Raw genomic sequence first — 27,854 nt, 5'->3', positions numbered from 1 at the left:
ATTGCTGGTGAGTCTTCATCTTCAGACATTGGGTGGCCTTTTATCATGTAACTCCTGTATATGCACAGGGATTACATTGCCCCCTGTAAAAAGGTTTATTCCTAATATGTGTGTGTGTATATATATTTATTTATATTATTATTATTATTATTATTAAACAGGATTTATATAGCGCCAACATATTATGCAGCACTGTACAATAAATAGGGGTTGCAAATGACAGACTAATACAGACAGTGATACAGGCGGAGATTATGTGTATATATATATATATGTTCGTGTTTATGATATAATAATGTACATTTGCATGTATTTGGAGATAATTCTGGGGGAGAAGGATTGATGGTTTGTTGTCTTGCCTAAGATATCAAAATGCTGGAAACATGCTTGCATCATCTCAGAATGTTGGATATTTCCCTCACTTTTAGTGCCAATGACATTGGTATCCAGGACAGAGAAATAAATCTCTATAATGAGGACATGAATAGAAACCTGACACGGGTTCTTGCCCCTTTCCACTATCTAAAAACCCTAAAAATCTACATCTAAATTGACAATACATAGAATGTAATAAATATTATTATACTTTCATGGAGTCTATTAGATATTTCCCTCTGGCTCTATAGGGCTCTACTTGGTTTTCAGTTTGGCAGTTGTGTTCTGTTGAATAACACAATTACAAAATCCGCTTGTCCGTCAGCTTTGAACTAAGAGATTTCCTGCATTGGGGCTGCCAATCTCACATGCCTAGAGGGTGCAGATTTCAAAGCAATAGGCACGGGCTCAGTGTAATGGGGTTTAATTCCCATCTGTATAGCAGTGATATGTAGTAACATGTAAGTTGCGAAGCAAACATCCAGCTAACAAGAGGGGCGATTACAGATTGCATGTACATCCAAATCCAAAGCTATAAAAATATTGTCTATTTACAAGAGCTGTGTGTATTCCCATGTTTTCTAAGTCTATCCATTGTGTATTTTTTCCTGATCTGTGCAGTAATCCAGCTGTGTGGGAGTTTCCTTTACTGAAGACCTTCCAGCACTGCTCTCCCTTTTTGTGCATGGTGCCTGGTCTTGTATCTGCCCTCCATGTGATGAGACGGGGCTACCGATCCCCTCATACAGTTCTTACATGGCCTGTACAGAACAGTCATTATGTCAGGGCTACACTTACAAAGAAATATCTGGGTTTGCAATGAGGACACACACTTTTGTAATGTTTTAGAGATTGTAGCAAAAAGCCAGCTTTAAGAAAACTGGAGAAAAAGTTACTCAGTAAACAGCATAACCTGCCCATAGGAAAATAATACAAAGAAATTGATAAATTGCATAAAGCAACAAAGTTACATAGGTAAAAAAAGACACAAGTTAATTTGAGTTCAACCAATAGAAAATGAAATAATTTGTTGTGTTAAAAAATGACTCACAGAGATCAGCCCCATTGGCAGACTCTTTTCTTTTGACTTGCCCTGTCCTGTTTGGAGCACTGATAGCATCTTCATAACCTTGGCAAAGGCATTTGCTATATTTATAACAAAAAATGTAAAAAGTATCTTTTGCTGTTGTTTTAGTTATTTGTGACCCTTGAATCAAAACTTTACCCATCTCGCAAATCAAAGCTGCCCCTTTTCATACCATTTGCAACTCCACCGACATTCAGCATTCTTTCAGATCTCACCCATTGGGCAATCACTATTGATGATTGACTATTGACGATTTCTGTGAATGAATATAGAAATTATTCACCTCATCCCCAGGTCTTGGCTGCAATTCTGGCATCTTAGGGCATCTTCAGTTTAGTGGTAAGGTTTAGCTGTTTTTGTCACCTAACATTGGATCAAATGGGTCCATTTCTTTCACTGTTCTTTATTTCACAGGCAGTAGTAGTAAAAAAGTATATCCTAAAAAAGTTTTAAAAATTCACATAGTTATACTTCACATGAAACTGTTTTCCAGAGTTATATATAAAGCAGGATTCTGGTGTTTATCCCTTTAGGGTTTACAGCAATACCAGTGACTAGTTCTGCTGGGTCCAGATTTCTTATAAATACAATGCAGCCATATGCACTGTTTGACTGCCAAAAGATTAAACTAGACCAAAATAATTCAGCATATTTCAACATCAGTGAATGTGACGTTCACTAAACTCTCATTGCATTTCAGTCAAACACTGTAATTAGCTCACATGCATCTGCAGTGAATGTCACCGTCAATATTTAAATAAATGTTCCTCTTTTGTTGTTTTGGTGGTCAGGCATCATAGCTGACCCTCTTACACTTAATTTGGCAACCACTGCACTAGAATATCTAAACTTTGGTTTCCAGTTGGCCAGTCCAAGTCTTTACATGTGTATTGATCTTCACACTCCAAAAAATGAAAATGCAAATAAAAAAATGTATGTCCTGACAATAACTGTAGATTTCCATGTACCTTACAATTTTGAATTAGCTTTTACGCCTTTCCAGTTCCTGTGGATTCAGTAACCCAACTTTGTAAAGATGATGAGATGCTAGATTTTCCCTGCTGGTATTCCCAAGCGAGTGTGGGAATTGGACACACACCTTTAAAGCTTGTACCCTAGCCAAGTGCACATTCAGACGCCCCCCTTGTTCTGGATGGAGGCAGGTCCTAACAGGACCTCATTCTGTTCAATGAATGGAGGCATCAATGGAGGAACCCAAATACACCCAAACTACATATCACTGTTATGAAACCTTTGATCTATTCAGAGGGACCTGACTCAGTTTAATTGTATGCAGTCACCATGTAATAATTACAAGTCTCAGCCTTTGCATGGTACAAAAGCAAGTATGAAGAAGACAAAAATGTCTAATTAAATTCAGTACAAGGAATTTGTAAAAAAAAAAAAAAAAAGTTGAATGCCAATGTATAATATAGTTGAATCTGGTCAGATCTACAGGAACTCGTGGGTCACAACACTGATGTTTCTTCTGCACCACTTGACTAGGATCTGTCACCATTAGGAATATAATATATACAACATTGCCTAGGCATCATATGCCCAATTTGTATGTGCTCTTGCTACAACATTATTATTGCATTTTCTACAGCTACTCAATCAATGGCTTGGCGTAATTTTTTTTTTTAGGATGGCTAGTACCAATGGGCATGCTGCAGCCCTTAAAGCACGGGTGCCAAACTCTTTTTTGGCCCCCAAAGGAATCCTTAATATGAATTGCAGCTGGCCCGCCGCTGCATTGAAATAGCGCTGCTACTACAATTCCGGGCATCACTCGCGTCTATAGACCAGACTGTTTTGGACTGTTTTAAAGTCGCAAGTAATGCCGGGAATTGTAGTAGTGGCATCACTCGCGTCTATAGACCAGCAGCCTCTCTGCCTATGCGTGGCCCCGCATTGGACTATTTTATTAAGGCAAGTAATGCCGGGAATTGTAGCAGCGGCATTACTCGGGTCTATAGACCAGCGGCCTAATTGCCTATGCGTGGCCCCGCACTGGACTGTTTTAAAGACGCAAGTAATGCCAGGAATTGTAGTAGCGGCATCACTCTCGTCAATAGACCAGCAGCCTCCCTGCCTATGTGTGGCCCCGCATTGGACTGTTTTATAAAGGCAAGTAATGCTGGGAATTGTAGTAGTGGCATCACTCGGGTCTATAGACTTGCGGCCTCTTTTGGCCTCGTGGCCCCGCATTGGACTGTTTTATAGACACAAGGAATTGTAGTAGCGGTGCTATTTCAGTGAAGAGGGAGTTCCAGCTATTCATAACATTAAGTCCCGCATTGGTCTGTTTTCCTGACGTAGGGAATTGTAGTAGCGGTGCTATTTCAGTTTCAAATTTGGCCCGTGACTTTGTCTAAGTTTTTAATTTTGGCCCACTGTGTATTTCAGTTTGACAAACCTGCCTTAAAGGTAACCTACAGCTACAATTAAAAAATGTAACCCTGAGCTGCAATTATGGAGCATAACTAGTATGTTTCTTCAGTTTTTTTATGCAGTTTTGTTATAGCGCATTCTGCATTCTTCATTACATCCGTGCCAACCACAGCCTGCACTTTTAATCAGTTAATTCTTTTCTGCCTTATATGCCTATAATATCAAGAAAAGATGCAGCTACTCTAGAGAAGTGATGGACAGTGTCCGATCAGCTACAGAAACAGATGTTGAGCGTTATACTAAATCTTCACCCACTGGTGAAATAGTTCACCTTAAAATGTAAACTTTCCCCCATAGAAAGGTCTATTTAAAATGTTAATGCATTGGTTTCCACTAGGAGATGTAAGAAGAGCTAGGAATGCCCTCTTTAAACCGTTCAGTGTCCAGGAATGCATTAGGAGACATACAATAAATACAATACAACACAATAAATGCATACAATGAATATCCCTATATGTAATCCAGTCTCTGTACAACAGATTCTCCATTTTCAAAATTGCAAGGAGCACCAAACTACTTTTTTTAAAGATTCCACAATGTAATATACTAGTAGCATATTACTACTGAACCTTTAATGAAGGGAGGGTCCTTACTACTAGTGAGTATGAATATAAAAAACAGATCTTTCCTTTTGTGTTGTGAAATGATCAGTGTTAAGCAAAATATTATTATGTATTATAATATGTATTGTATTAATATGTGTATGACTTGCATAATATGAATTTCAAAATTGTAGTCAGTTCCACATCTAAGCTCAAATTCTGCATTATTTTGTTGACAGAAGTTGTAATGTGATGGCTATAAATGTTATCAAGCATTGGCATTATATAGCCCCATGCACCATCCTTATCAAGGTTCTTTAGATGGCTCCATGGCTAGCACTCCTGCCTTGTAGCACTAGCTTCCCAGGTTTTAAATCTCAGCCAGAACACTATCTTCATAGAATTTGTATATCCTTCCCAAGTGTGTGTGCGTTTTCTACAACATACCCAAAAATATAACAGTAAGTTAATTGGCTTCCCCCTAAAAATTGACCTTAGACTATGGCTACATACACACGTGCAATGGTTCTCAGCAAATGATAGTAAGAAAAGTGAAAGGGGGAGAGCACAGCAGGGTGCCGTTCCATTGTTCTCCCCCCTCCCCTCTCTATAGAGCAGAATGGTGCTGTATGTACAACACTCGTTCATGCATTGTGCGGTAGTTTTTTGTTGGAAAGGATCCTAAAAGATTCTTTCCAATGACAATTATTGCACGTGTGTACATAGCCTATGTTAGAAACATTAAACTATGGCTATGGTAGGGACATTACATTGTGAGCTCTTTTGAGGGACAATTAATGAGATGTCTATGAATGATATAAAGAGCTGTGTGTTTTGTGAATGCTGTGCAAAAATAATAATGATATATTCCTTCCATAATATTTCCAAAAGCATGTGCTAGCATGTTAGAAAGGTATCTTGTGTCTTTCCAATGTTACAGCAACACAAAGCATTCAGAGAAATTTCAGCAAATTAAAGAAATATGAGGTTAATTTACTCCACCCTAATTACTAAGGCTACGTCAGATGATTCTCATCCGATAATCGGCTCAGGGCTGTTATCGGACGAGAATCTGACATGTCTACAATGCTCGTCGTTTATGGACCCGTCCTGGCAGAACCACGAACGGCAAAGGATCGTAATGGATGTGAAGAGGAAAGAGTGCAGCAGGGTGCCGCTCCGTCATTCTCCCCCCTCCCATCTCCATAGAGCAAAACGGCGCTCATTCATTCATCGTTCAGTCTTTTTTCGTGGAAGATTCTTTCCAACGACGTGTGTACCCAGTCTAAGGCTGCAAAAATTGTCGTTGGAAAGAATCTTTCACAATCCTTTCCAACCGCAAACGACTGCACGCTGCATGAATGAACTGAACTTAGTACATACAGCACCGGTCTGCTCAATGGAGAGGGGAGGGGGAGAACAACGGAGTGGCAACTTTCTCTCCACTTCATTTCCATCGTTGTCATCCATCACCCATGGATCCGCCAGGACGGTCTCTCGGACCATGGACAACGAGTGCCGTACACACGCAAGATTCTCGTCTAATATCAGCCCTGAGCCAATTATCAGACGAGAACCATTGCACTGTGTACGTAGTCTAACAAGTAATATTGTGGGCCTTCAGCACTTGCCTAACCTCTCATTGGGATCTGATATTATAAAACATGTATTGTCAGAACACAGTGTTTGGATAATAGCAGGGTGTAATGTCTGCATGTGTATCACCAGCATGTCCAACACAAAACTTTTGTCAGATAGTCCATGTGCTCATAATTTGTTTTTTACAACCAGCATATAAATTATTATGGCTTACCTACATGATAATCATGACATGAATGAGCTTAGCTCAGACAAATAGAAGAGCTTTTATAATGATGACTTGGAAGAAACATGTATAGTTCCATGAAAAACAAAGAAAGAGGGTTATTTAGCCCAAGTCCACATGAACAGATACAAATGTTATGAGAGTGAATCCTGGAATGCTAAAATTTACAGCTGACTTTAGACATCTCTTATAACATTGTATAAGGATGTATGGGATCCTTAATTGACCTCATGCGGCCCAATCAGCATCCCCTTATTTCTACTGATGTTTTGATAACTGATGGTTATTAAGTTGAATGTTGGACAGCAGCTTGGAAAATTACACTATTTTCCCAACCTTGCATTTTATATTCTTTACAACACACAATCAAACTCTTAATAGCACATACAAATAGTTACCAATATATTCTAGAAAGCTCCTTATTTCAGTGCATTGTGTTAAAAAAGCAATTTGTGGCACATTATAGAACAAACGCAATATATATACTTTGTTTGTGTCAGGGCAAAACAAAAAATGAAGAACAACAATGTAGTATGTTTTACTTCTTTAAAGACCCTGCAAAGTACAGTTGGTCCATCCAGAAATTATTTTAAGTCCCTATAAGTCCTGGGTAACAATATAAAGCATTTTGTTTTCATTTCAAGTTTTCTCTTTTACATTATGCAAACCCTCCAATTCTCACATCTTTACAACATACACTGTAATCATTTTGTAGCCCATGATAAAAACCAGAGGGGGTAACTAGACCCTTTGAGATGAATAGGAAGTATGGAAGATGATACAGGACAAATGCAAACTTTTCACATGGTCAAAAAGTATTATATAATATGTTGCACTGGTTAGGCAGATAAAACAAAACACCGTCAATGTCATCTTTACAGACCAAAAAGTAGAAACGTTCTTCAGAAAGTTTCAGAAATGTAAGTAGGAAGAAGAAGAATGTATCCCAGATGAAAGTTTTCTAATATCTCATGTAGTAGTTGCCAAGCCAATTAGGTAAACTATGTAAAGAGAAAAGAAAACCGCTTTTTATGGTAAACTTGTTTTGTTAAAAAAATATATAAGATCCTTTATTCTAAACAATATAGGCAAGAAACATAATATACTATACAAGACATGCATTCAATACAAGATGACACCTATTTCCTGCAGGGGATGGTCAAATTTGTACATAAGATATAGATATTGGACTTCATTACATATTCTTGAAGACCAATACGAACAGACCTTACAATCCTGGTCGGTTATTAAATTCAGAGTTATAGTCTCAACCCGACACGTTTCGCTCGTATGGGCTTCCTCAGGGGATTGGGAGACCTTAGGAATTATGATAATAAGTCATGTAAGTAATCTGTTTAAAGATAACCTTTATTCCTATATATAATTTGTAATTACTTAGTGCATTATGGATATTTGACCATATGAAGAGGTAGTACGTTTTTTATTAGTCCAAAATGAACATTCCAATCAAGGTACTAATAAGACAACTTGGACAACTTAAGAAATGAAAAAAAAATCCCTTGCAGTGGGTCTTGTGTGAGTCTAGGGGGAACATAAAAAGACTTATCTTACCCCTTGCTCCCCCCGCAGCTGGTGCACGCCTCTTCTCTCTAACATTTTGGGTTGTGGCTTGGACCTTCACATCCTCATTTAATGAAGAACTATTGGTCCTGCATTGTATGCAATGATGTCAGTGCCTGTAACCTCTGAACTTAGCACTGAAAGGAACAGGCTGTGGGTGACTGGCCAGACAAAGAAGCAGCAGGAGCAACGGAATAAGGTTAGTAAAAGTAGTACTTCCACCCCATACAGGAATTTAACTTTTGCAATGCAGACTTGAAGGAAATTTCATTTTTTTTGGAGTTAGGCTTTAAAGATTTAATATTCAATATGGAGCTGCATTCATTTATGTTTTGATATATGCCTGGAGTTCAGTACATGTTTCTTGAATCAAAGGACATTAATTCAAATCGTATTCACATTATAGCATTTTAAACCCTACATTAAACAATGTAACATTTACATGAAAAGTGTATGATTTACATATCTTCTATCAAATTATTTCAAGTAAGCTTGATGTGGATTAATTTAATTACATATGTGACCCAGTAATTTCTCTCATGCTTAGTCATATTTACATAATAGAAAATTAGTTTTGAAAGGCCCTTATTGTAGGTCTTCCAGTTGCCTAAACTCCCGTGTGGAATGCCAACAGCTAATGACAGCTGGGTGTTTGGACTGGTCGGATACATTTCTGAGTTGCAGTGTCATAAACATATTATTAGTCAATTAAAAATTGTTATCAGTCTGTTGCCTTGTGGTTAATGTAGAATAAATTGACCATGAATTGATCTTATTTAAAAAAAAAAAGAGCTGTCTGTTACCAAGAGATTACACCGGGTAGCGGAATCTCTGCAGTCCTGCTGCCAATGTGTCACTCCATTTGTGTACTTTAAGCACTTGGCAGCCTAATAATGGCATCATTTTACAAGTAATTACATCAATTAATGACCAAAAATCTGGAAGCGTTTCCACATATGTCACAGAAAGAATAGAAGGCATAGTCTTTGAGTCCGGTTTGAATCTGAGCTATAAAGAAGAAACATGTTCTATTTATAAACAGGCATTAGGAAGATTTTCTAAAAGCCTTTTGTTTTATGTACTTTCCTTCTACCAATGAAAAACAAAATGTGAGGTTTCTTTGCAGGGCCTTCAGGAAATATCTAAACCTTTGGCCCTACATTTGGAATTACTGCTAAGAATGTTGTAAACACAAAATCCGAACCATGTGGCTAGGTATGGCCAAAAAGTTCAGTAACAGACAGACAGAAAGAGAGGCTTTTGAAGGGCAGAGTAGGTAAGATTAAAAACACAAAATTTTATTGATTTAAAACATAATTTAAAAGGTTGGGACTATTGTCTCTTGGTTTAATTCCTAAACTAACATTTGACCACTAATTTTGGCAACAGGTAGTAACAATAAGTTAATTCCTCATACTGCGATAGCGATTAGGTTTCCCACCCGACGTGTTTCGCCCAAACTGGGCTTCCTCAGGGGTAGAGGGAGAATTGGTAATGTTGCTGGGGCTTCTTACCGCAGAAGCATGTGGTACCAAGTTGGTATTTGAAAGTTTTGATACTAAAACCGATATAAATTTGGATGTACTGCTGTTTTTTTACGAATAGAGTAAACAGAATGGATGAGGCTTGTGTTGTTAACTCTTTCTAAATAGTGTCAGTCTCCTACGAGTTGGTAGTTTGATCAGTGTTTTACATAGAGCTCATAGTATAGGTATAAGGGGAAGAGGGGGAAAGAAAGAGGTTTCAGGCTCAGGAGGTTTTTGGTTTTTGTGCAAAAATAAATAAAAAATAAGTGTGTATTTTTCAAGTTACAATTAGTACATACATCAAAGGTACATATTTATTTGAGGTTCAATATCCAAATGCCTGTTGTTGTCACAGGGTTTGGATACTTTAATCTAGACATAAGACTCCTTCCAATGTCATACAAAGTACATATAAAGATTGAAAACAAGGTAAGAGGGGGACCTGTTACAGTCGCATGATTCCCAGCGCGTTTCGCCTGGTATAGGCTTCTTCAGGGGTATAAATTTGCAGAGATTGTATGATTTGTTTGGTTGGAGTGTAGGTAAGGGGGTAAAAGAAGCAGTATTCAGGCTGCATGCAGTTTGATATGTCCAAGCCCAAAGCAAAAAGATTGTTTTAATGTTGTCCTAGTAGATTAGGTCCAGTTTTAATATTCAAATATATGTTTTTTGTTTCATATACTCTAAATAGGAGTTTTGTGAGAACCTAGTCAAGTAGGTATAGATCTATTTATCCTAAAGAAAATGGGGAGGGAGGAGAGGAATAAAGATATCCTTTATTATGCAGCCACTGCCACCGTCCATTCTTACTTACAATTTCGGTAAGCGAGAACGGCCAAATTCGCTGCGAGATTGAATTTTAAAAACTCGCCCGCTCATCCCTACCTGTGTTCATTATCACAGATCCACCATTTACTATGCAACCCTAAACAAAACCTGGGCCCCAGCAGACACTTAGGGGATCCTAATGCAATTATCATACTCAAGCAATAAACCAGAAAAACAGTGCAAAGCACCTCACTATGACTTCTTAGAGGATGGACTGCCAGGCAGTGGGTGTCTTGGGAAGGTTCCAGTATAGACAATTCAAGTAGTGAGGCTTCCTCTGTGCCTATAGCAATCTTTATAAATAATAATTGAAGGCATTGGAGGCCAAAGCTGCTCTATGCCTTGGGTCCCATTCTTCCCATCCATCTCATTATAGATACATGTTCTTAATAAAAAATTCCTGAATACTTTTACTAGATAGTTAAAACAGCAAAGATTTTCATGTAGACCAGCCGCATGATGTGTATCCTTGTTTCTTTATGGTTTAAAAATAACACACATTCCATGTGAAACAAAATAAAAGACATTTACAGTCTGGCAAAAAATAGCCGGAGCGGCAGTCACACTAATTACACTAGGAGAAGGATTTTTTGATAAGAAATCAGAAATGGCTGGCAACATAATTATCTCATGACAATAAACAAAAAATTCTGACCCATTTCTAAGAATGTTAGTTGACTGGCTTTCTTTTGCTTTTGTACTTTCTAAAGCACTTGATCTGGAACAAGTAAGCAGATTAGAAAGTCAGAGTGAATTCAAAACTTTTGATCTGAATTCCTGCTCTAGGTTTGTAGCTTAGAAGCCAATTGATCAACATGGCAGGCATGCAACTAGCATCTACTGAAAGAAAGGGGAGCAATGGCAACCTTCTCCTTCCTTAAAAACTTTGATCCCCTCCTAAAATACTAGCTGTCATGATGATCTTGTGATTTTATTATTTTCCGAGTCAATGGCCTTAAAGCGTACCTAAACTCGCAAATTTCCGAAACTCGAAAAAGGGTAGACAACTCTTTTATGTAAAGTAAAAATTCTGTTGTTTTGGGCTTTTTTTTTTAAGTGCAACACCCTTTTTTTAAAAAAAACGGACGACGTGGGACCTGATGTAGGACACCCCTGGATGGATTGGAATGCCCTGTGGGATTGAAGGTATGTGTATTTTTTTATCCCGTTTTCAGTTTAGTTCCTCTTTAGTTTATAAAAGTTCTCCAAGGCTGGAAAGGATACACTTTCATCAGTGAAGCTGGGTGATCCAGCAAACCTGGAATGCATCTGGTCCAGGATTGAAAACATTTGCTAACAAATACCAAATAACTTTTAAGAAATACATTCCAGGTTTGCTGGATCACCCAGCTTCACTGATGAAAGTGTATCCTCTCCAGTCAGGCCCAATGAACCAAAACCAGTATAGAGCGAATCAAGTCAGATCTGCTACTTACATGGTCCAGGCCAGTGGCTAGTGGATCAGAATGGCACCCAGCTATCAGCATTTTCAGAAGGCAATTAGTAATGGCAGACCTCACAGTTTCCCTATAAACTTTTATTTATTATGTAGCTTTACTATATTTTACGGTGTAGTTTTGGCTATAGTCAATGCTTAAACAGCTGATGTGACTTAAAAGTAAATTCAGGCAATGAATAGCTAATAATAGGTACACAGGTATTGGTACACAGATGAAACCTTTTTCATACACAGCATATTATAAAGTGTTTTTGTACTATGTTCCATGTGTGCGGTTTGTTCCTGAATAACCTTTTGTTTCAGTCTACAGGTGCAAGCATCGACGCTTCATGATCCACGAGAAGAGGAAAACCTAGGACAGCCTGAATATAAGGAAAATGCTTTCTGTATGGGGACAGGCTGCTTTCATCCTTCTCTTCATTTTAAAATGCTTTAGGACTGCAGAAATACCACTTTCAGGTATGTCTTTTAAAAATACACTAGGGATTTTCAGATAGAATGGATGTGGTCTGGATGATGGTGTTTGAAGTGACATGAAAATATTATTGATACAAAGTAATTTATTGTTTCTTTATTATTGCCTTGTTATTAAAAGTATAAGGCTACATTTAAATGATATACAGGTGGTCCCTGAGTTAAGGACATCTGACATATAGACAACTCCTAGATATGAATGGGGCTTCCCGCTCATGTGTGGAGGATGGAGGCTTGATGGGGGGGGGGGGGGGGGTTGCATGACTTGCCGAAGAAATCTTTTGCTAAACACAGCTGAGGTTGTGAGTGAGATCTTTCTGCAAGCTCTTGTAACTCTTTAATGACCAAGACAAACTCTGCAGTTGTTTATTCTTGCATATCAAAGCAAAGCTTGCTCCAGTTAATGAATGTCTAGGCTCCATAAAGTTTTTTTTTTTCTTTTGCTTTGTTTGTGATTAACTCACAGTGAGGATTTTATACAGTAACTGACACCATGCTGCCTAATAATATGTTCAGACAAACATATGTCCTAATTGTATTTATTAAAATCATCTGCCTGTTCCGACTACAAACCTACAGTCCTTATCTTGTATGTAACCTGGGGACTACCCGTGAATTACCATTCTTAGAATAGGGTTACTCTGTGTCCTAAATACAGTCCATTGCAGGGTACTCTAGGACAAAGTGATATATGTTCTTAATGAGTGAAATCCACTCCACACAATAGCAATATGCTGAGGTCATTGCAGGTGAAGAAAAAGCAGAGTTGAGGGAAACTTTCCAAGATGCCTCCTCTAATATGTCCCCAGTGGCATACCTAGGGAGGTGGGCTTGGGGTGCAGCAAGGAGAACATTCCAAGATCATTGGTATCAGTCCCAGTAAACTGGCCTGAGTCACAAATTGCTCATTGATCAAGGAACCCCCTAGCAACCTCTGGAGGAACCCTAGTTCAGAAACACTGCTTTGAGGAGTTACTAGTATACCTTTTATTTGTCAGATTTCTATTCAGAATATCAATTGTCAGCACAGAGAACTCTATGCTATTTATTTATTATTATATAATATTATTATATAATTATTTTTGTTATTATATATAATTATTAATTATTAGTTATTATTAATTAATAATATATTATTTGTTTTGCTGCCTAAAAACTTTCATGTGTCTTACTTGTTCTTTCTGTATGATAGATGATGTAAATTTTGAAAAGATAGGTACTGTCTCAGATATATTGGTCCAGAATGATCCAGACATTTCTATTCGCTAGGCCATACCATGACAAATGTATCAGTCAGGAACTATCGTGACAGATATATTGGTTGGGAAATATCCCGACATATTCTTAGCCAAGAACAATCCTGGCATATGTTTTTAGCTGGAAATTATCCTTACAGATATATTAGCAGGGAATTATCCTGACATTTTTATTGGCCAAACACTATCATGACACATTTATCAGTCTGGAATACTGGATAGGATTATATTTTATTGTATGTATTGGCTGGGCACTGTCATGACGGATATAAGGACTGGGCGGATATAAGGACTGGACCCCTTTTACTAGTAAAATCTTTACTGGTCTGATGGCAGCCACCAAGTGTAGGTGCCAATGATGCTATTTTTACGGTAATTTAATTACGGGTTTGCTTTTAAATTTAAAACAAGTCCTGTAAAATCTTTGTATGATATTTTATTATTGAAAGCAGTTCATAATTTGAATATATGGGTTTATCTATTTGGCATGTCTAGATCATAAAACATGTTTTGGGTATTTAATTTTTCCTAAGGGTAATAAATAATTTGCGTGCCTGTTCACATTTTCTTCCTTTCACTTGTGTCTTTACAAGGTAATAAAATGCATGAATACCTGTTCTGTTATACAGAAAGCTTGTGCTCTCATTTGTTTGCCGTGAAAGGTTTTGTATCTTCTTTAGTCACTATCTCCTACCATACTGATTTTAAAGCAAGCCTAAATTCATTATAGACAGTACAAGAATATTATTTTTTTGTCATGTAAAAAAGTTTTGATTAGTTTGGATAGATTGGTTTTCAGCACCTTTTGGGTTTTTACAGTTATCTGGGGTTCCTTTTAAAGAAATTTACTCTCACATCTTGTCCTCATAAAACCAGTTTAACTAGGCAGGAAGTGAGAAAAAATCTATGGGGCAATTGGATAAAAAACTAAATCAGAAAACTCTACTACAGAAAAGTATTTGTATTTCTGTCTGTAGAGCTGTTAGATAATTACTTTCCATTCTGCCTGGTTCATTGTTGTCAGCCGGTCAGATGTGAAGATAAATCTCTCTAATGTTGTTACAAATCACAAAAACTTGAAAAGGGTTTGAACTTTTCTTATTGGCCATTCACACCAGTCCTTTGCATTTTTATACTTGATTGAGCTGCCTTACACATCATCACAGACCTAAAATCATACCTGCAGGATTTTCTTGTTTTTGCAACACAGATGTATTGTGAGGCTGGGGATATCATATCACACCAATGCACATAAACTGATTTTTTTGTGCATTACCCTAATACCTAATACCAGCATGCAATGCCAAGCTGCAATATCTAAAGCTAGTAAAGTACTTTCTTGTAATAAAAGAGGAATAGACTGCAGAGATGGAGACATATTCCTGCCCCTGTACAAAGCATTGGTCAGACCACATATGGAATATGCAGTCCAGTTTTGGGCACCAGTTCACATAAAGGACATTGTGGAATTCGAGAGAGTGCAGAGAAGGCAACTAAACTAATAAAAGGAATGGAGGAGCTCAGCTATGAGGAGAGATTAGCTGAACTGAATCTATTCTCCCTTGAGAAGAGGCGTATAAAGGGGGAATATGATCACCCTGTATAAATATATAAATGGTCCATACAGAGAACTCTCTTCCCCATTATTCACTTTGAGATCATTACAAAGAACAAGAGGGCACTCTTTGAGTCTGGAGGAAAAGAAGTTTAAGCTCCGGATAAGGAAGGGATTCTTCACTGTAAGGTCTGTGAAAATGTGGAATCAGCTCCCTCAGGAAGTAGTTTTAGCAACTACTATAGATTGCTTTAGAAAAAAGCTGGATGATTTCTAGAAGAACAGAATATAACTGAGGATTAAGGATTTAATGTAAAAATAACGGAGACTGCTGATCCAGGGAACATCCGATTGCCTCATGGAATCAGGAAGGAATTTTTTTCCCTGTTGGAGCAAATTGTACCAGGGTTTTTTTTGCCTTCCTCTGGACCAACTATGTCTTATAGGGTTTTATATCTGGGATATGTTTATTTCCCTAGTGGTTGAACTTGTAGCACTTATGTTTTTTTTTTCAACCTGACTTATTATGTAACTATGTAACACTGGTGTTAATGGACTCAAAACAGTGTTGACTGAGCATAAACTTTAATTACTAAGGATTTTAGTAGGTAACTTCAGATACTGGTTATAATCCTATATATAGATAAAATATGAATGGTGGAAATATGGCAAGCAGATCTTGCTGTTGAAATTTCCAAAAAGTAACCAAGGGACAGAAATATAAGCAAAAAATCTAATTTGCCTGGTCTGATTCTTTTGTTGGTGCAATAGAAATATTTTATTGTTACCAAACTGAAGAATAAATAACCTTTATTATAGGTATCAGTGTTTGAACTTTTCATGGCTGAATTGTCTTCTAAAGAAACCATTAAATCCTATGTCAATGGGTACTTTTTATTTACTGTAGATGCACAATACAATACATGTGCCAGGAAAGAGGCAGGGAATCTCGCCACAAACATAACCAGAAAGTCTACTTGCTAACTTTTTGTAATATATATTTAATATACCACTTCAAATACAGGGGTAGATAAACATTCATGTATTTTTGTATAATATGTTGGGTTTCCTAATTTATCTACATATTTCTCAGAAATCATTTAATAGCTATTGTAGGGCATGGGTATCTAAACAATACCAGCTTTGGGTATGAAGCACAGGTGAATGATAAATATTGTGGTATATAAAGTAACAAAAGTATAAAACAGGCTTGTGCAAACATGATGAAGAATAGAGTGATTCACTCACTCTGTAAACTCTTGGTTTACCAGATCTGTTCATAAACATTTTGGCAAGTATATGCATTTGAAATAGCTCCAAGGTAACATCTGATCTGACGGGTCCAAACCAAAGAGTCTATTCTGAATCCAAAACTGTCACAACTTTAAAACTATTCTATTTAGTTGCACTCTGTCATTGAAAAGGGTGAATATTTACCCCCGGTGGGGTTCAAGTGAAATTTTGCGTGCAAGAGAGCAAAGATTTAACATATTGCTGACAAGAAAGATAAGTATTTAGGCCTTTTTAATACAGTGTTAAAACGTATAAATGTAAAATAGAATTGACTCAAAATAATTTTACAAATATAATATTATAAAATAAAATATTCAATTCTAGTACTTTGAGTAATATGTGTAGATACTTTCCTAGTAAAGAGAAATACATCAATAACCTGCATTACTAAATCAGTAAAAAAAAACATAGGCTGGTGCAAACATAAAAAGATCAAACTGGTTTAATAGAAATATTTATACATTTACACATTTTTCTCTAATGTGTGATTCAGTTTAAAACATTTCCAAGGAAATAATGATCTGATTAATCCTATCCAGGCGGTTTCCCTGGACCTCATCCTCATTTGGAGGAACTATAAATGTGTTTTAAAGAAAATAAACAGATGATTAAAGGATTGAAGTTAACACAGCTTTGCCATATTTTAATAAACCTAGTAATTACTCACTTTGCTGAGCAAACTGTTTCTGCTCCATTAGTTATTTAACAACTATGAGTTGGAAAACTCATTAAAAACAATTTATTCTTTATGTGACTGATATGTTATGGTAACTGCATTGATACAATTAGATCACATTGTAATGGGTTAATCTGTAAACCATACGTTTTTAATTTATTAACAAAAAGAACAAGCTTGTAAAAATGTCATATAAAAACATTTTCACTACAATAATAATGTAAAATATAAAGTTACTGAGAGCACACTGCACTTTCCTATTTATATGTACTAATAATCCAGGAGAGGCTTTTGTAAGATGACACCAGGAGGTACATAGATATGAATGCTTTTAGAGGGGCGACTATTTTATTTTATAGGTTACAGTGTAGAAAATTAATTAAAAGAAATATTTGTAATTAAACAACAGAACATGATCAAATATAAAGTTTTAATTTTTACCAACTATATCTTTTTTTTTTATCACAGTGGAACAATTGCCAACAATTGTTGAAGTCACCAAAGGAGTCCAGTTTGCTTTTCCTGTAGGTGAAGATTTTGCTATGAAATGTAAAGCTAAGGGGAATCCCACCCCACAGTAAGTTATCTCATTTAGATTCTTTTGTTAAGTATTTTCATGTTTTCTGTATATACATACATTTGTAGCTGTGGGCCAATAGTATTTATATCTTTAGTATGTCATACTCAATAAATGCTAACTTTCTCGGAAAGAGATAGATGGTGGTATACCCCAGAAGGGTCAGATAAGATCAAGGGCCACCCCTTTAAGGGTAAATGTTATTAAAGATAAAAAAAGAGAGTAAGGGTTTTGTGTGGCCGAAAAGAGAAAACAATTTAAAGTGTGTATCAATATGCAAAAATATTTCTTGTTATTATTATTACTATTTACAAACAAATAGGCAAAACAAAAATCATGGATATAATCATTCTAGGTGCAAGTAACAATGTTAACAAATGCTAGAACAGCATGTTTCAGTATTATTTTGTTCACCTAATATACAGTGAGAACAAGAACATTCATACAACTAGACACAGAGCTCCTGGTTACATTAAACAAATAAACCAAAAAGAAAGATCGCTTAACCACAACGCGTTTCGCCGAGTAAGGCTTCTTCAGGGGTAATGAGGGGACAATGAGCATACTATAAACAGTCAAAGAGAGGCAGATTACTCTATATGAGTATGTGTGTATGTATGGATCAAAACATGATAGTTGTGTGTAACCAGTAAGGGAGTGATCCCAAAAAGGGATATTTGTGCTAGGGGATGTGAACAGATGTTGAAAAGTGTTGTATGTGTAAGAGTAGTATGGAATGGATCTAAAGCAGCCTTGCTCAATTGTTTTACCCCTGGGGGACTGGTGAAATAATTTTCAAGTTTCAGGAAACCTTGCTTTAATCAGTCAATGGGAAAATACTATTTACATTGATTGCCAGTAGGAAGAGGGCATACAGTAGTGGTCAGAATGTCAGAGTTCTTGGAAACCTTCTGTAGGAACCTTAATATTCCACAGAACCCTGGTTGATAATGGCTGATCTAGAGCCAGGTTAGTTCTGGTATGTTCTGGGTACAGTTTGGATGCACCAAGCATATTTGTTGTGTCCTTTCTCAATGCACAGGAACATTATACCAATCAGAAATGATCTTTCACACCGTTATCATTACTTTTTGCAAGTAATCTCAAATAGGCCAGAATTTGTATGAGACATTCATAATTGGTTGTCTTTGTACTTTGGTCTGAGTGGTTTGAGTATGAAAAAAAAAAGGTTCCACCACAGGAACAATAATTTATTGTAAGGTAAGAAAATGTTGCCAGTATTTTCACCTTATATTTCATTTGCTGCATCTCAATGCTGATGACTTCCTTCAGTCCCATTTATGATCTTCCAGTCTAGAAGAACATTTAGTTATCACAGGAGGCAAACTGACATTTCTCATCTTCACAGACTTCATCAGGCAACAATGATATTTGGTCTACTTCACTAAGAAAAGTTTTTTTTGTGTTGCCAGCAGGAGTAAAAAGTCAAGGAAAATCTGTGGATGTAACCTGTCCACATATGTGGACTTAATAAAATAGGTTTTAGCTGGATTTATTCTTTGCAGCAACTCCACCAGAGAAACCAGGGTTCCTTTAGATGTTGCTGAGGGTTTCTATGGCTCAATGACCTCCCTTGTGATGATACCTGCATAGCTCTGTAGTCACCACTTGGCAAAACCAGCTGCATAAGTTTCATTATATTTTAGGTGTCTGTTAAAGATATTATTACGAGCCACCACTGTAGGAAGGCATTCTTTCCACTGACCATTAATTTAGGAGTCTTCTCAATGAAAAAAATGGTTTTGGCAAGGGTTTGTGAGACCTGAAAATTATCTTAAAGTGTACCTAAACTTAGAATTTTCGCTTTGCATAAAAGGGTAGACAACCCTTTTATTCAAAGTGAAAAATTGTGTTTTAAGTGGTTTTTTTGTGCAACACCTTTTTTTTAAAAAAAAAAAAAAGGGTGCAGCTCTGCCCTCCTAATTTTCGATCTCCTAGGTGATCAAGAATGAATGGGGGTGCAGAGCCTCCAGGCATCCAGGAGGCCTGGGAGCATCTCGGTCATAGGCAGAAGGAGCCCTTTTATCAATAGGGGAAATAATTGCCGATTTCACGCATGCGCAGTGAGATTGGTAAGTTTTTTCCCAATCTATGTCACCCGATCTTGTGCCTGCATAATGCAAGATCGGGTGATGTAAAAAGAAGAACACGGAAGAGGAGAGGAGAATATGGTGGCGCCTGGTGCTCCCTCTGTGCTGGCCTGAAAATGGATACCAGGACAACGCAAGACCCGATGGAAGAAACCTCCCCACGAAAAGACTGATTGAAGGTAAGTGTATTTTTTTTGTTTTGGGTTTACTTCTGCTTTAGGAGTTTCTCAGAATTAAAAAGGTTGAAAAAGGCTTCAGTAACCCACTATCAGTGTCCATCTTTCTTGTGTGATTTTAGTAGAAAAGCTTTCAATTGGTAACTAAAATAAGAATTCTTTATTAAATGGGCATGTGTCTTAATAATTGAAATAAATAATTACAGCTGGCAGTAAAAAACCTAACTTGTTCGTGGAATTAATATTCTTAACACCTTTACGAACATACAACACGCGTATTAGGCATAATGATGACCAAATAAAACCCATGAGAAGACATCATTCATTGAGTGAGTTCCTGCCAATGCTAATATTCTAGACTGTTTGGCAGCATCTTCCTTGTTGAAGTCGCTGCTCAATGACACCAGAGCACATTAGCTGACACGCATTCAGGACTTGGCAGTGTGTGTTGGCGATAATTGCAGCGCTGGTGCCAGAGGTTTGTGCTTACAAGCTTAAGAAACGGCTGCTCTTTTCATTCGTCGTATTAAAATCCTTGGACAAAGTGTTTCCCCTATGTTTTCAATCATAGAGAATATTCCTTGCTATTTATGCAGTTCTTCTGTATTTGTACGGGCATGCATGTAATATATTTGTATTGTTTTCTACAGATACCATTGGACTAGAAATGGGCACCCTTATAATCCATTTACCGACCAAAATGTAAAGACTGAAGAAGATTCTGGCACCTTTATTATCCACCATAATGGGAACATCTCACCCTACAATGGAACATATCGTTGTTACGCCTTTAACAAGCTAGGAACAGCCATGTCAGACGAGACTACTTTTATTGTTCCAGGTATTCATTTGCCTTTCATGAAACCAAAAAAGTGTGTGCTCTAGTCCACTGACATTTACAGTATTATACAGTTTCTTTACTGCAGTCATTAAATGATCAAGTTATTTAAGGTAAGGAAAATACAATACGTATAATACAAGGAATGCAAGTGCTTCCACAATAAACCATGACCCCAATTTACTATAGGAGTGGGGATCATTCCCTTTGCAATGTATATTTTTGTTATCTCAGTGAATGAGGTGAAACAAAGTAAAAATACCCAAGGATTTTTGTGTGCACATAATAGGATAATTGAAGTCTGCAGGACATCATCTTGTTTACTTTGCAAAGCAAAAATTCCCATGATATAGTGAATTAGATGAACTGCTAATTTCTATCATCCAATCATATGCAAGCAGATATATATTTTTCCCCATGCACATAAGTATTGTTCCCTATGTTCTCTCAAAAGTGCAAATGCAAGGCAAACAAAGTTTGCTTTGAAAATAAATATGCTAACCCTTCACCACAACTACTCTAAAGTGAGCAGACCCAGTATCTCTTCCTGTCCTCTCTACACATCAATTATGTGCTTTCCCTTTTCTAGTTATCGATGTTTATTTTTTTAAATTGTTTTATTGAAAAAACAGTGAATTTGTATATTAGAATTTTCACTTGAAAATTTATACTTAAGACTGTCATTTGATACGTACCACAATGATTATTTAAGTATTATTATTATTAATAATATTAAACAGGATTTATATAGCGCCAACATATTATGCACCACTGTACATTAAATGTTAAGGTCCTAAAAATAATACAGAAATGGGTCTGGTTGAACCTCCACCAACGTGTAGGAAAAGCATTAACATTGGTAGCATAATTTTATTACCATAAATACTTGTCTACTTTAACTTTAATGTTTAATATAGGACCTAGATACATCGTATACACATTGTATACACATGCTACAAATATACAATGTAATATTTCCTTACTCTATAGGGGATCCTACATTTCCCAGAGAAAACATCCCACCCCTGGAGTTAGAAGAAGGGGACCCTGCTATCTTACGTTGTGACCCACCCGCTGGCATCCCACCAGTTTCTATACACTGGATGACACCTGGTAAATGTTCTTAACTTGCTGTATACTTTGTATTTGTGGTCAATGGTCTTATAAATAGGGTTATCAATATATTATATCATAAATAATGATTCATTTTGTAGGAAATGCTCATGCTTTTAAAAAAAAACTAAAAAAATGCTTTACATCTGTAGTGCATTAGAGGTTCTTTGGATGATCTCTAACTTTACCTTCAGAACATTCCATGAACTGCTCATACCTTTAACTCAAAGTTCATAAAACTGTTTGTGTCCAATAGGAACATTTGAGGATGGGATTTTTATCAATAGATACATGGAAAGATTTGTAGAATGTCTGCATTAAATTAAAAGACACAATCATATCTCACAATTTAAGGCATAGCTTAGGAATTACCTTTTTTAAATGCAGACATAGCAAAATAGTACATGCATGTGAATATGCAGAAGTGTTTGTCTTGTGGCTTTTCCAGAAGGGCTACCTGCGGAATGGGGGACCAGGAATTCTCTATAGCTTATTTATTTCAGTTATTTATTCTTTACAGCTCAGAGATCATAGACCTTTTCCATCTCCCTTTAAATATGTCATTGTTCTCTTCTATTTGTAAGGGACAGAGATCATCGCTGCACAGAACAGTGTTTCTTCCCAGTCATCTCTTTTTTCCTCCCTATTCATTTGTTCACTGATTGAATGATTACATCACTTCCTTAAGGCCATGTACACATGTTGAATAATCCTCACTGGAAATGATCACTAATGATCCATTCCAGCAATAGTAAAATTAGAAAGTTCCATACAGACAGTACTATTGTGTTGTAAGGCGAGGGGAGGACAGGGATGCCCAGGAGGCACTTTGCTGTGACCTTCCTATTAGGAAACAACAGTCGTCATTCATGTTGGTCATTACCAGTACTACCCGTGCATCAACTGCCGCTAATACTGAAGAACAGTCTAAGCAACATGGAATATAGATAATATAAAAGATGGAAATGCAAAAGGTATTAGGCTTTTGAAGTATGCATGTATGTTTAAATTAAAATTGAAAAAAATAATACTTAGTAATGAAAATATGAACCTGACCATTGTCCATGCAAAGCAACAGGTTCATTTCACTGCCACTCTACATATATGCTTGCCTTTCTATACCTCCTCCACGTCTCTGTTCATTTGCCAGCAGCAGGGACAAACTTATTGTGTAAGCTCCAAGTTGTGCTAGTCAGAGCTTGCACCCCAGTTACCAAGCTCAGCACTGTCACATGAAACAAAGGAATTGTGAAACAAATATTCCTTAATAATTGTGCAGTAGGTACCTAATGAGTAAGCATGCCTAGAGGGTTGGTTCTAAGGTGTCAACGGACCTGAAATATGTAAAATGATTGCACTCCATGTAAAGCAAAAAAAAAATGTATGCTCGATTGCAAAACAGTTTAGAATCTACTTGTGATTTAATTACAGATCTTCGTCACATCACTCAGAGCAAGAGAGTGTCAGTTGGACTTGATGGGATGTTGTATTTCTCACACGTCACTCGAACGGACAGCTCTACTAATTATTCCTGCCTGGCTGCATTCTCTAGGATCAGGCATATGGCGCAAAAGACACCCATTAGCCTCAAAATCCATAACAGTAAGAAATTTTGATAACTCTTCAACCAAAATTATGTTGCACAACCCACAATAATTCAAGCTGACAGTCAGTTCTAAACCAGTGAGAATTTGTATAAAGGTGTTTAAAATTTGCTATTACAATTTGGGTAAAACCTTACTGGGTAATGTATATAAGTGTTTTTTTATTATTCAGTGGTGAGTGGCCATGATCATTGCCGTGAATATTCCTTAAGCATAAAAATTGCACTTGTCCACAAAACAGATATTATGGTACTCGTGATAGCCTATTAGTTTAGTGTTAAAGGTATCTGGCCCTAGAGTAATTCCTTTCAAACAACAAACAATACCCAATATGTTTTATGCTTGTATGTTTATGTATGCTTGTACATTGTAGGTGTGCATTTTTTTACATATGTGCATAATTTTGGAGACTTTCATGATCTCTTTAGGTCACGACTCCTGATCAGCATAATTTTCTTAATTAGCACTAGAAACCATTGATTGCACGGGATCAGCATGATTGTCAGATAACTAGTAGGAGAGTTAAGTAATAGCAGATACATACTTATACACTACAGGTGTTCATGTTTGAAGTTTATTACATTAGTGGTTCTGTTTTTTTTTTTAAATGTAGTTGAAACAACATTGCACATTTAGATGATAAGTTCTACAATGTAGTTTATTAAATCTGTTTATGTTTTTAAATTATTTATTTAAAATAATAAATTATTATAAAATAATTTACAAAAGTAAATACATTTATATACTGTATGTTTTTTGTAAAGACCTGGTACTTTATACAAATGTAATATTGTGTATATGTTTCTGTAAAAAAGTCACTGAATCCCCTGAGGAAGCCATAGAGAAAAACATGTTCGGCAATGGGACAAGACCTATGAATGTTCAATTTGATCATTTGTGATATGTAAACATTGATCTTTGACATACCTTGTTAGCATAGGAGAACTATGTTTAGCAGAGGATTTGTTTAAGTACTCCACTTTTCATTTGAGTAAAAAAAAATGTATTATTATTGCCAAAAAAGCCGTCTTTTGCTTTTCTCCTACTTTATTAACTAAATCAGGCTTGGCAACAGTATGAATTTTGTATTATAGAAGACCCTCTTTTGGTAAGCTACCTTTCGCTTACTTATTGGTGTAGTATGTATTTGATATTGGATTACAAGCACACAGCAGAAACAGATGCCAAATAGTGGATGTTCATTACATTCTTTTGGTTATTTACAGTCATTTTTTTCTTTTTTTAGGTGGCCTAATAAAAAATCGAGCTCCAAAAATAATGACAACACAAGGAGGAGCAAACAACCCTATTGTTGTGCTGAAAGACGAGGTATTGCTGCTGGAGTGCATTGCAGAAGGATTGTGAGTTATACAAACAATATATTTTATAGATATCATTATCTATTACTAATTTTAGCAATAATAAAACTTTTATCTCCTTACGCTCCCTCTATACCAAAATGGTAACAATTTATTTTTTAGTTGGATGACTTAATAGCGCCTTTCAACCTTCCTAATTTTCACCTAGGCGAGGGAGATGTTACTTTGCCCTCCCATTATCTATGGGGATACCCACATCACATTATCTAGGGGGCTGTATTCACTTTAATTGCCTAGGAAATGTGCTGATAACTCTGGTTCTGACACCTGGTTCTTGCAGCAGTAAACAGAATGGCACAGTTGGATTAATTTATTACAAGAATATAGGCTGTTCATCTACTAAAGTGATTGCCCTTGAGGATCCCACTGACTTTAACTATCAAATCACATGCAAGCAAAAGTCTTGATTTTATAAATGTATTTGCAGGTGAATGGATATTCTTTGAAAAGTGAGTTTTCACCGCATTCATTAGGTCAAGTGAAATATCCTTTGCAGGAAATAATTCATGTTGCAAAGTTAACAGCCTATACTCCTTTAGTAAATCAACCCCAATGTGTCATTGGGTTGAGGACAGAGTGCAAGAATCATGAAGTTACACCTCCCAGAAATGGAGAAGGCAAAAAAGGTGTAGAACCAGACCTCCAGCATCAAGGTGAGAATGGATAACACAGTATTGGCGGACCTGTATTTTACTCATTCTGTATATAGCAGGAGGTTCACGTGATAGATCAACAGGGATGCTATTGATGCTAGGCAAGATGTATTCAGTCTTTGCTACTATTCTGGCTGGGGATAGGTGTTTATGGAGGGGTGTAGTCATAAAAAAAGAAGAGGGGCCATAATACTATCCATGGCAAGTGAGTATGCGCATCATTGTTATGTAAATGTATCCTTCTCGAAAAAAGTGAGGGCACGGCGTGCCTACGTGCGCCTCCCCCACTACACCACTGTGTTTTAGCTTAGTAATATACATGGCTGTGATAGAGCTAAGTTCCCCCATGCTGTGCCCCATTTTATTCTATTTTCTTTTTTGCATTTGTTGACTTCTTACTATTATCATTGTTTTAGACCAACACCAACAATCCACTGGAGGAAAGAGGAGGATGATTCCTTAAAGCATCATATAGAAACAGAGAGTTTTGGGAAAATACTTAAAATTAAAAAAGTTACTAAGGAGGATCAAGGGACATATCACTGTGAAGCTAAAAATCAAATGGGTTCTACTCATCGCAGTTTTCATGTTCACGTAGAAGGTACATCATTCTTAAAAGTACCAGAGTCTACTTTCATTAATTAAAAAAGAATTTGCAATCTTTTAAACCAGTGCTGTCATTACTTCTGTTTTAGGGATGAGCAGGAATGCCTCTGACATTCTTGCGAAAGTTTCCCTTAACTTCCGATGGGTTTGCGAAATTCCATAGAAATGCAGGTTCCCACGCTCCCTGGGTTGATAAGCCTGGGGACCGTGGGAATGTTTGTTCACAGCTGATTGAAGGCACGCGAGTGCGTCCAATCAGCTGTGACTGCAGGCAAACTCTCAATGGAGTTTCTCTGTTGAGAGTTCATCTGCAGTTCGGCAAGAACATGACCTCATGACGAATCACAAAGCCGTTCTCACTTACATGTTCTGTAAGGCCCGATTCGCTGCGAGATCGAAATTAAAAATTTTGCTCACTCATCCCCATTCTGTTTGTGTAAATAAATAAATATCTATATATATATATATATATATATATATATATATATATATATATATCTGTAAGAAAAGACCCTTTATAGCAGTGGTCCCCAACCTTTTGGAGCTAACTTACCACCAATTGCACAGTGCATGTGCGGGGAGCCGGGTGTCACTCAAAGGGGAAGAAACTTCCCCCATAGTGACGTCATGATGCCAGACCTTGCCCACTACAGAGACACAACCCACCCACCGCACTGAGCCTGCAATCTGTACGGGAGACATGGTCTGCAGCTCATTGTGCGCCAGAGTCTTGAGAACCCCTGCTTTATAAGGTCACTATAATACATGAATAGATAGCTACTGCTCCTTTCTAAAAGGAACATATCTTATCCCATGGACCAAGAGAAACTTTCATCCATGTGTTTTATGTATTTGGTATAATGATGTATTAGTGGGGATGACACAACTTCACCCCTATGGAATTGCAATTCAGTGTACTGCACTTAAAACAGGTTGTAGGTTAATGCATAGATTACTTTTTTCATAAATTGCTTTTTATTGACTTACAATGTGCCTTTGATTTATGAAAATCTCACTCCAAAACATGTTCACTAGCTAGCTTAGTTTTAGTTTTGGCTCTTTAAAGATCGGGGAAAAATTGTTAAACTTGAAGTAAACTCCAGGTTTAGGTTCTTTGACCATCTTGATTGGCAAGGCCAAAGGCTAGAGTTGTGCATGTGTAGTATATTTGTGGTATTGCACAACAAATATAACCCATCTCTTCTGAAATACAGAAGCTGTCTGCACGGATTAGGATAAAGTAATAGAGTTAGGGAGGGTCTGTGAAGATTATACTGCAGAACAACAGGAAGTGGGACGATATCTTTTCAATGTGAGAAAAACACTTTTGTGGACAGTTGTCACTGTACACATTGGAAGATACTCTTATTTTGGTAGCAAATTACAATTGTACATTTACCCATCAATTTTTTTATTCCCAGTGATTAGGGTGATAAGGACATTAACTGAATCTCCCTAACATGGACACAGACAGCAATAAAAAAAAACTGACAGCATATTTAACTTTTCATCACTATCACTTTATTGTCACATTTTAAAAATAAAACAATATACCCCAACAGGTTATGATATTATAAATGACATTTTTCATTTAGACCATAGTTGTAGCTATACTCATTAGTTTTGTTATTTACTTTATAGGGTTATTTTTGGTGAAAATAACATATACCAAACATGACTAATCATAGATCCGTTGTGCTTTTTAGAGCCTCCTAGATGGGAGAAGCAGCTGGAAAGTTCCATACAGACTGTTGGTTCTGAGATTATATTGAACTGTTCAGCTTTGGGGACACCTGAACCACAAATCCGATGGAGAAGAAATGGAGTTCTACTTGATGGTAAAATTAAGCATTATAAAGGACATTA

General features: G+C 36.8%; 1 protein-coding gene across 2 annotated transcripts in view; it reads left to right on the top strand.

The window, feature by feature from the left end:
* CHL1 (cell adhesion molecule L1 like) overlaps positions 1–27,854 on the top strand; it is a 132,292-nt gene that overhangs the window by 67,135 nt on the left and 37,303 nt on the right. For both annotated transcript variants that reach the window (XM_072421053.1, XM_072421055.1), the window contains 8 exons: positions 11,981–12,136; positions 17,400–17,508; positions 20,446–20,636; positions 21,624–21,746; positions 23,178–23,348; positions 24,597–24,711; positions 25,799–25,983; positions 27,695–27,826. In XM_072421053.1, coding sequence (XP_072277154.1) covers positions 12,055–12,136; positions 17,400–17,508; positions 20,446–20,636; positions 21,624–21,746; positions 23,178–23,348; positions 24,597–24,711; positions 25,799–25,983; positions 27,695–27,826 — 1,108 coding nt within the window. In that variant the 5' untranslated portion in view covers positions 11,981–12,054. The remainder of the gene's footprint in view (positions 1–11,980; positions 12,137–17,399; positions 17,509–20,445; positions 20,637–21,623; positions 21,747–23,177; positions 23,349–24,596; positions 24,712–25,798; positions 25,984–27,694; positions 27,827–27,854) is intronic.

The sequence above is a fragment of the Pyxicephalus adspersus genome, chromosome 8, assembly GCF_032062135.1.
Source record: "Pyxicephalus adspersus chromosome 8, UCB_Pads_2.0, whole genome shotgun sequence".
NCBI classification, from domain to species: domain Eukaryota; kingdom Metazoa; phylum Chordata; class Amphibia; order Anura; family Pyxicephalidae; genus Pyxicephalus; species Pyxicephalus adspersus.
Note: the sequence above shows the minus strand (reverse complement) of the source record. Positions and strands in the feature narration are given on the sequence as shown.